Below are 10084 nucleotides of genomic sequence, written 5' to 3'. Positions count from 1 at the left end.
TCCTTTCTTTCTGCCTGTCCATCTATCTATCTATCTATCTATCTATCCACATATCCATCTACCTATCCTTTTTCTATCTATCTATCTATCTATCTATCTATCTATCTATCTATCTATCTATCTATCTATCTATCTATCTATCTATCTGTCTGTCTATTTGTCCATCTATCTATCCATCCATAAGCATTTATTAAGCTAGGCCTACTGTGCACCAGACAAGACGCAGGGATTCTAAGACCAAAGGGAAGCAGTGCTCTGGCCCCTCGGGTAGATTGTGCTCAGCTGGATAAAAGCCGGAGGCTGGAGACAGACCTAATGCGATGTCTCTATCCCAAGCTCTGAAGCAAGGGTGGCTGCAGAGGACACTTCCCAGGTTTGCAGAATCCTGGGATTTAGAGCTGAAAGCTCCAACCCAAGCCTTTCCCCAGGCATTGCTTGTGATTGGTTCAGGATCCAGAGGTGCCGAGGTCTGGGAATCAAGATCCTTACAAGCTCACGGGGCCCTTGTTCAGAATTTAGAACCAGTCTACACTGAAAATAAACATTTTTTTAAAATCAAGGAGCCCTTTGGTAGATGCTGGGGAAGGTGGGAAAAAATAGGTTACACAGATGATATCCCTGTCCTTGTGGAGCTTATACTCTTTTGGGAGAGAATAGGGTACGTGCGCCCTGAGATTACTTTTCATCTACTGTGTATCTATATTGTATGCACGTAGTTACTTATGTGTTGTTTCCTCCATTATAAAATGTAAGCTCCCATGGCAACTAGGAGGCTCCATGGATAGAGAGCCAGGCCTAGAGATGGGAGGTCCTGGGCTCAAATCTGGCCTTAGACAGCTCGTCCTAGCTGTGTGACCCTGGGCAAGTCACTTAACCTCATCGCCTAGCCCTTACCGCCCTTCTGTCTTAGAGCTGTCACTAGGGCAGAAAGTAAGGGCCTTTTTAAAACAAAAAAGAATGTAAGCTCCCAGAGAGCAGGATTGTTTTTTCCTTTCTATTTCTCCAGTGCTTAGCACAATACATAGAAGACACTTCATAAATGATGGTTGATTTTATTGTTTTTGCATGGACCAGATGGATCCTTCTGTTCATGTGAGGGACTCCTTTCTACCAGTGCAGACTGATTCCTGTTCTGCACCTTAGTCAAATGACTAAGTCAATCAAATGAGAAGTCAAATGACTTACCCAGTCTCATAGAACCAATTCTCATCAGAGGTGGAGATTTAAACCCAGGACTTGTGACCATAAGGATGATTCACTATCCACCATACCACACTGCCTTTCATCTCCCAACATGTTCTTGGAAGCAAACATCTCCTTACTTCGCAGGTGATTCTGCCAAAGGCACAGTGACTTGCCCAAGGTCATGCAGCAGATTGGTATTTAAAGTAGAACTCAAATCCAGGTCTCCTGACTCCAGAGGTGGGCTGTTTTTACTCTCCCCAGCATGGGTGAATGCACCAAAGAGGCCAGGGAGGAAAGGATCCCTTCTAGCTGGGCAGATCAGGGAAGGCTGCCTGGAGCTGGGCCTTGGAACCCAGGCTAGATTTCAATAGGCAGAGAATGAGGGGCCGTGGAGCTGGCCGGGGCGTGGGGGAGTGCATTCCTTTTTGGTTTCTGGGCTAGCAGACAACCCTAGAATGTGAAAAGACCCTTTCTGTTGCTGATATGTTATTATGTTACGTGGTCTCATTGAGAAGGACCATTTTTTCCCCATTAGTAACCATGTCTATCTTCGCTGATGATGGGCTGTGTCCTGGGAAGGAATAACACCATGTTTCTTTCCGTTGTTCTCTAATTGAGGGCTTCGTGAAGCTGGGCTGGCCTCCCCTGGTCATTCTGAATCAGCGAGATGGTCCTGTCCGGCTCTCCCTTTCCTCTTGAGTTCCCAGGGGTGGTCCTGGGGCTTGATGAGCCACCCTAGTGGCTCTGGGGCTGGAGGGAGAGGGGGACCCCCCTGCCTGACTTGGGACTGGAGAAAGGAATCTTCCACACCCCTTCCAAGCAATCCATCTTCCCCTCCACAGTCACATACCTCCCCGGAATCCCATCCCCCTGCTAGGCTGAGTGTGGTCCTAGAATTCCCAACTGGCGAACTAGAAGGGACCCTAATGATCATCGAATCCAAACCCTTCATTTACTCACAGAGGAAGAAATTGAGGGGAAGTAACTAGTGCAAGTTCAAACACCTCCCGGATCACCTACCTTCCCCCTTCCTTGCCAAGGTCTGGCAGCCAGATGTGGGAAACAGCTGTTTCCTCCCTCCCCCCCAAACTGGCAAAGCCCCTTCCCCTCTTGCCTCTGGAGCCTTGGGGTTCTCTCCCTTTCCTCTCCTCCAGCTCCTTCCCATAATGGGCTGAGCTTTGGCTCTCTCTCCCCACCACCCCAGTCCCTAGCAGATGTTGGGGAGCCGGGCTTTGGCCATTGAGGGTGGAGGGCTGTCTGCTGAAGAGATTCTATGGTCTAATGCATTCTGAATCTGCTGTCAGAGGACCTGGCATTGCTCCTTGCTAGCTGTGTGAACCCAGAGGAGATCGTCCTCCTCTCTGCACCTCAGCCTCCTAATCTAAAAGGCCTCTGGGATGACGAAGGGCCCTTAGACTTTGGAACCTCGGAAGCTGCCTCAGGGAGGGTTTTCGGCCTGTGAAGCTGCTGGAAATTGCAGGCAGCCAGAGCGATGATGGCGAGCCCTCCCCTTGCCTCTAGTCCACTCTCCCCCCAACCCCCCAACCCCCTCCATGGGCACTTGTGGCTTCCTTGTTTGTTCTAGAGATTCCGAGTCAGCTTCCCCACAAAGACAGAAAGTGGTTCCCTTTGGGCAGCTCCTGAGCTGGCTGGGCCAGACCACAGGCCGGGTTGGGCCTAGCCAAGCACCAGGAGTGGCTGCCAGCCCCACTGGGCTCTGCCAAGTCCCAGGCGCTCGGGTGGCCTCTGCCCAGGCCAGGGGAGACTTCTGTCTCCTCTGGAAAGAGAGTCCTAGGGAACCTCAGGGGACTGAGATCCAAGTTACATGATCCAGGCCTTGGCTGTAAGTCAAGGGTGGGTTTGTGGGGGAAGCATCCAGATCAGCTGCCTGCTAGAAGGCATCCCTGCCATGGGGCTGGGGACCAAGCTGGGAGTGAGGGTGCTACCCATAACATAGGGCCAGTAGGGTGAGTCTCTAGAGTCAGATACTTCTCAGCTACCCAGCCTCAGGCAAGTCATTTCTCAGACTCAGTTTTCTCCTCTGCAAGAAGAACAGTTCCACACTCGAATGATTACCCTACAGGCTCGTTTTGAGGAAATCATTCTGTAAATCTCAAAGGGCACTAGAATCAGGAGCAGTCCTTACTAGGCTTGGGATGCCCCTCTGTTAACAGAGGAACTCCTTGAAAATCAAGAAATCTGGAAGAAATCAGGAAGTAGAGAGGGGAGGATACAAGATTTGAAACTTGGGGGACAGAGAGAGAAAAAGAGGGGGGAAGGGAAAGAGAGAAGGAGGGAGAGTTGAGAGCTGAAGACAGAGGGATTTTTGGAGAGGAGGTCAGAGTGGCATTGGTGTGTTGGCACCATTCTGGAAATGAAAGCCGAGAGACCTGCCTATGACTGTTCTGAGGAGACCCAGGGCAGGTCTCTCTTCTTGGCCTCAGTTAATTCATCCGTAGAATCTGGGGCTTGGACTAGATGACTTCCATGGTCTTTCCTAGCTCTGACATTCTCTGTCTTAAAGCCCCTTTCAGCTCTGACATTCTGTGTTCTAAGGTCCTTCCCAGATCTGACATTCCCTGTCCTAAAGCCCTTTTAGCTCTGACATTCTGTGTTCTAAGCCCCCTCCCAGCTTTGACATCCTGTTCTAAGACCCCTCCCAGATCTAACATTCAATGTTCTAAAATTCCTCTTACCTCTGACATTTTTTGCTAAGCCTCCTCTCTTCTGCCATTCTATATTCTAAGGTCCTTCTGACTCCTCAATTGTCTGTTCTAAACTCTCTTAAGGACCACTGAAACTAGGTTTGGGGGTTGGTGGTCCTCTCCAGGCTCTCCTTGATGCCCTGGGCAGTACACCCCCTTCCTGGGCAGTATGGGCCATCTTCATTCCCTCAGGAAAGATGGCCTCTCCTTTTTCTGAGGTAGCCATGGCAACCATTCTTCCTTTCCATCCCTTAGAGACTAGGGAGTAAACATGGACCAGAAAGACAAAGGTCCCATCTGGTCACCTAATGCAGCCAGCTGGGATGTGCAGGGCTTTGGGAAAGCAGGGGATGCTGGGGCCTTGGTTTGCAGCCCAAGAGGGAGCCTGCAATGGCTCTGCTGAGCCCCAGGGCAGCCTTCTCCTTGCCGAGCCGAAGGCATGTTGGCTCTGTCATGGCAATTCCTTCCCTTCCATCTGTCTAAACTCCCAAGGCCTGACTCGGGTGCCCCTTTTTTGGGGAAGTCTTCCCTGAGCCCTCCTTCCTCCCTCCTCCAATTTTTCAAGGACAGAGACAGGCAAGTAGAGCCCTGGACCTGACCATTCAAAGCCTGATTGATTGGCCAAATGAATTCATGTCCAAGACTCCACATCTATAAAATGAAAGGATTTTACTAGACAGTCTCTAAGATCCCTTCCAGTTTGGGATCTGATTCTATGCCTTCTCTGAGACTCAGTTTCCTTCTCTGTAAAATAAGGGGTTTAACTCTAATCCCCTCCCAGTTCCCTTCCACCTCTGCATCTATGTGTCAGGCAACTTAGTGATTTCTTGTGATTTGAACCCAGGTTCAATACTGTTTCAATACTGCCCCAGAGTGCTTCAGAAAGCATGCTGATATTTGGGGTAAGTAGGTGGCTCAGTGGGATTGAGAGCCAGGCCTGGAGTTGGGAAGTCCTGACTTCTAATCTAACCTCGGACACTTCCTAGCTGTGTGACCCTGGGCAAGTCACTTAATCCTAATTACCTAACCTTTACCGCTCTACTGCCTTGGGTCCTATAAACAGAATTGACTCTAAGACAGAAAGTAAGGGTTAAAAAAAATACTGGCAACCCAAAGAGGTTTGGGGAGTGGGGTGAGAATCTGTCTTTCCAGGACTCTCATTTATTCTATCCCCTCCTTCTGGCTCAGGAGTAAGGCAGGTCAGAAGAGGGATCAGAGAAGAGCTCGGGAGAACTAGGAGCCCCCCAGAGTCCTTTCTCCCACTTCCAGCCTCTTCCTGATCAGGCGCCCCCAGAATCACAGAATCCTAGAAGTGGGAGACCCTAGAAATCTCAGAGTTTTATGGCTGGAAGAGACCCTAGAAATCTGAGTTTTATGGCTGGAAGGGATTTTGGAGGTCCATTTAGCCCCAGACCTTTAGTTTGCAGACCAGGAAACTGAGGTCCAGAGGTCAGAAGTCAGATTTAGACCCAGATTCTCTGAATGAAGAGCCAGTGTTCTTCCTACTGAAACAAGGACCTTTTTAGAGCATCTAGTTTTACCCCTCTTGGTTTGCACATGAAGAATCTGAGGTGGGAACGGACCTGCCCAAATCCACAGCCAAACAGTTGCTGAGGACTGATTGGCTATCTGGGGTTCCCAACTCCCAAATCAGCACATTTTTAATTTATACAGAAGTGGTGTGTTATCTTTTTTCTTTTTTTTTTTAATCCCTATTTTTTAGTATCAGTTCTAAAACAGAAGATTGGCAAGGGCTAGGCAATTGGGGTTAAGTGACTTGACCACAGTCACATTGCTAGGAAGCCTCTGAGAAAAGATTCAGAAGGGTGCTATTTTTTAAAATCACATTTCCAACAACTGCCTGATCAGACGGGTGGATGGGGATATAATTAGGGATACTGACTCAAAATGAACACCCTAATGCAAATATCAATAACATGGAAAGAGGTCTTGATCAATGACACATGTAAAACCCAGTGGAATTGTGCGTGGGTTATGGGAGGGGGTGGGAGGTGGGGAGGGGTAGAACATGAATGCTATAACCATGGAGAAATGTTATAAATTAATAAATTACATAAAAATTTAAAAAATAAAATAAAATCACATTTCCCATGGGGGCAGCTGGGGGGCTCAGTGGATTGAGAATCAGGGCTAGAGACAGGAGGTCCTAGGTTCAGACACTTCTTAGCTGTGTGATCCTGGGCAAGTCACTTAGCCCTGGGTCTTTGTTTCCTCTGTGAAAAATGAGACAGTTGGCTTCCATGGTTTCAAAGGGCCCTTCCAGATTGAAGAATTTAGGAAACTAAGCCTTGGGAATCTGATTTACCAATCCAGTCCCAGGAATCTCCTTCCCTAGGAAGTTAGGCTGACCTTATTGTCAGGACAACCAACCCCCTCCTCTCCTGGAAAACCTAACGGTGGCCGGCAGATCTGGGAGAGGCGAATATTTCTCATCTTCACTTCACTACCCACAAGGACTGGGCTCTGTTTTCAGAACATTTTGGAAAAATTTTTATTAACAGGACTTTGTGGGGGATTAAAAATGGCAAAAAACAGCAACAAGGAAGAAGAGAGATGTCTGTCCCAGAAGCCCCGTGCCATCCCTGTTCCTCCCCTCCTCACCTCAGTGAACCCTCCCTCCCTGGCCAGGGTCATCTGCGCCTCTCTTGCCACTCCGGCGATCCTGGGTCTTCCTGCTCTTCATAAGAAGGAGGGCCGAGCCCATGATCGGGACTAAAGTGGGGGGAGGGGGGAAGAAAGGGGGAGTCTGTCTGACCCAAGTCACTGCTGGGTCCAGTCCCTGACCCTCACGTCCACTTCCAGCCTCATAGCGTGACCTGAGGGGCATCAACAAGGACGAAGGCAGGGGGGGGACTGGGCCAGGTCCTCCTCGTCCCTCTATTCCTCCTGGAGGTGGAGCAGGGGCATAAGGTCTAGAAAGGATTGTGGGAGTCTCCATCTGCCCCTCTCTTGGGACCAAGTATATCCCCAATACCTGGGCCTAAGCCCAAGGGACCAGCATGGCCTGGGGCTGCCAGGGAGTACAAGCTAGGCCCTCTGCAGGTACCACTCGCCCTCCCGATGAAATCAAGTGTCTCACGGGCTAAAAAGGGGACGAGGAAGGGGCAAAGTGACTCCCCAGGGCAAGAGTGAGCAATCTGATGCACACCATGTGGTGAGGGAGAAACCATGCGCACCCTTCAGGGCAAGAGAAGAATATTTGTTGTCCAAATAAGAGACTCTGGTCATCTCCCCAGGTCTGCGCCTGCCCCAGGGGACGATGGGGGTGAGGGGACCCACGTGCCAGGGGTAGGACGCCTATCCTGGTCGCTTTTCTCTGGGGAGTAGCTGCAGGGGAAGGATGAGCAGGGGCCAGAGGGCCCAGACACTGCCTCATGACCCGACTGATAGATGAAGAGGCCTGCAGAGCTCCCCGCTTCCCCTCCCAGAGAATTCTGCCGAAAGTTCATGCCCCGAGAGGGAGACCAGTTGAGCCTCAGACTTTGGTTTTGTGGGTCCCCCAAGTTCCGTCCAGGTCTTCATTGTGAAGGTGAAGCACGGCAGCCGCTAGCCACGAGCAGCAGTGGGTGTGGATGGCCTCCGGCCACTCCCGGCTGACCGCTCTGCCCCATGCTGACATGGGACATTTGCCCTGAGGTGCTCCAGAAGCAAGGCTGATGACGAGGGTGGAGGCTTCGGGCCCACTGAGCATCAAGTTCCAGGGAGAAGGCAGTGTCAGAAAGGGAATCGGGGGGCCCCGGCGAGGGTGCTGAGCCGGCTGTCCTGGGCCTATATGGCTGCCCTTAGAATAAGAGGCTGAGCAGGAGGAGAAGCGTGACAAGACCTGCGAACAGTGCTGGTTGGGGGGCCAGCCCGGCCGATGAACGGGATTGGCAGTGGTCCTTGTTGGACCCGATGCAGGATGCGTAGGCCATGACGTGTGGAATGTAGTTTTGTTCATGGACGCCATGCAGGAGATGAGCCATGGGGCCCTTGGCGAACACGGCCACATCCTCACCCCCATGGGTTTCATGGCGCAGGGGCACTGCTGACTGGGCCTGGTAGTTGTCATGAGCTGTGAGAGACAAGATTAGGTGGTGAGGAGAGGAGGGAGTGGTCTAACCATCAAGAAAGGCCCAAGACGGGGGCAGCTGGGTAGCTCAGTGGATGGAGAGCCAGGCCTAGAGATGGGAGGTCCTCGGTTCAAATCTGGCCTCAGACACTTCCTAGCAGGGTGACCTTGGACAAGTCCCTTAACCCCCATTACCTACCCTTACCACTCTTCTGCTTTGAAGCCAATATGATTCTAAGATGGAAGGTAAGGATTTAAAAAAAAAGAAAAGAAAAGAAAGGCCCAAGAGAGGCAAAAATCTGGCATTTCCCCCATTCATGGGGGAGCAGGGATGGGGCTCCTTCTTTTGATACCAAGATCTGGGAAGAAATCTGTGCTCAGAGAGTATAGAGAAACCCCCGATCTCTATTCTGAACCCCTTCCCACCTCTCCTAAACCATCTGCCTTCACAGAGACCTTCTGAGGCAGCCTCTCATCCACCATCAGAGTTCATCTTTTGATCCCCACCAAGAGGCATTGCCTTCTCCGACTCTGTATAGGGAGAGAGGAACATCAGGCTGGTCACCAGTAAGGGCCTTACCATAGTCCACAGTGGAAACATTCTCCCTCTCGCCAGCCACCACCTTGTAGCCAGGTCCATTTCCATATAGGATAGACGTGAAGGGTTTCTTGTCTGTGTCACTCAACATGGGGGCAAGCCCTGCGGAGGGGAGGATTTGGGGTTACCAGAGAGCCAGAATTCCCAGGCCCAGCTCCTTTGGTCCCACGTGCTCCCAATGGCCCCCCTTCACTTTCTCAGCCTTTTCTCCAGATCAGTCCATCAGCTCATTCTGATGCCCCCACATTAGTTCTTTCTAAATTTTCTTCCTCCGATTTTCCATGTCTCCATCTCCCTTCCCTTCGCCAGCCTCTATCCAACTCACCCAAAACAAGGTGGGCCTTTTTCACTCTATCTTGTCCAGCCAAATGAAACTCCTTCTTGGCTATTCCCTTCTCTAAGTGTACTGTCTCCCCCTACTAGACTGAAAGCTTCTTGAAGGCAGGGGTAAGCTTGTTCTCTTGAATTTGTATTCATAGTGCTTAACACAGTCCCTGGCACTTAAGAAATGCTTATTCCTTCCTTCCTTCCTTCCTTCCTTCCTTCCTTCCTTCATCTATGTTTCCTCCTTGTTTGATCTCAATTGAGAAACCAAGAGTTTATTCTGTCTCAGCCTCTGCCCTTTAAGTGTCTCTGTTTGTTGTGTATCCCTCTTACCCCTGACCCCTTCTCAATAGAATCTGAGCTGCTTGGGCCTTAAACACTTTGAGTCCAGGCCCTTCATTTCAGAGGTAACATGCAGGTAGGATGAAACAGAGTTGGGGCTCTGACATCTGAGCCTTAGAAAAGTGAAGAGCAGCCCTCTCCCAACCAGAGAGCTTCAATATGAACCCAGGGCCCTGGACTCCCAATTCAGGGCTTTTCCCATATATTATCATGTTACCTCTGAATTTAAAAGGGGAAGACAAGGCCAGCGGGGTTGAAAGCTAGGTCGGGCCCCTTTCCCTTTTCTCTAGTACTCTCATCTCCATGGCCTCTGCCCTTCCAGACTCTGGAAGATATCCCCAACCTGTCTGCCCCAGTGGCCCATAAGTGCCCTCCAAGCCCTACCCAGCCCAGGCCAATCCAACTCAACCCAACCCAACCCAGCCTACCAAAGATGGAGTTTCCGCGAGGGGTGTAGCCTCCAAAGGTGAAGACATGGGAGTGGTCTGCTGTGACTACAGTCAGAGTGTCCTCCAAGGAGGTCAGGGTGCCAGCACGCCCAATGGCCCGGTCCATCTCTACCGCCTCATGCAATGCCTGTTTGGCTTTTCCCTCATGGTGGCCGTGGTCAATCCTGCCGCCTGGGTTATCAAAGGGAGAAAGACTAATGAGGAAAAGAAGCCAAGGAGAGCACCTGCTGCCTTGGAGAGTCCCTACCCTTGAAGTCTTCCCTAGCTTGATCTTCTCTGTTCCATTTCTGAATCCTTAGAGACCTCAGGTTATGATGCCACAGATGATCACCTATTCATAGGTTACTAGTGCTATGAAGAGTCTCATTTTATCTCTGACATTTTGTATTCTAGGCTCCCTCCCATTTCT

General features: G+C 50.6%; 1 protein-coding gene across 1 annotated transcript in view; it reads right to left on the bottom strand.

The window, feature by feature from the left end:
• Positions 1-6388: 6388 nt before the first annotated feature.
• Positions 6389-10084, bottom strand: part of ALPL (alkaline phosphatase, biomineralization associated) — a 77791-nt gene continuing 74095 nt past the window's right edge. Inside the window, exons 10-12 of the mRNA XM_044667836.1 lie at positions 9655-9846; positions 8543-8662; positions 6389-7965 (exon numbers count right to left, since the gene is read on the bottom strand). Of these exons, the coding sequence (XP_044523771.1) occupies positions 7694-7965; positions 8543-8662; positions 9655-9846 (584 nt within the window). The 3' untranslated portion in view covers positions 6389-7693. The remainder of the gene's footprint in view (positions 7966-8542; positions 8663-9654; positions 9847-10084) is intronic.

The sequence above is a fragment of the Gracilinanus agilis genome, chromosome 3 (genome assembly GCF_016433145.1).
Source record: "Gracilinanus agilis isolate LMUSP501 chromosome 3, AgileGrace, whole genome shotgun sequence".
NCBI classification, from domain to species: domain Eukaryota; kingdom Metazoa; phylum Chordata; class Mammalia; order Didelphimorphia; family Didelphidae; genus Gracilinanus; species Gracilinanus agilis.
The sequence above is the reverse complement of the archived record's forward strand: the minus strand, read 5'-3'. Positions and strand labels throughout refer to the sequence as shown.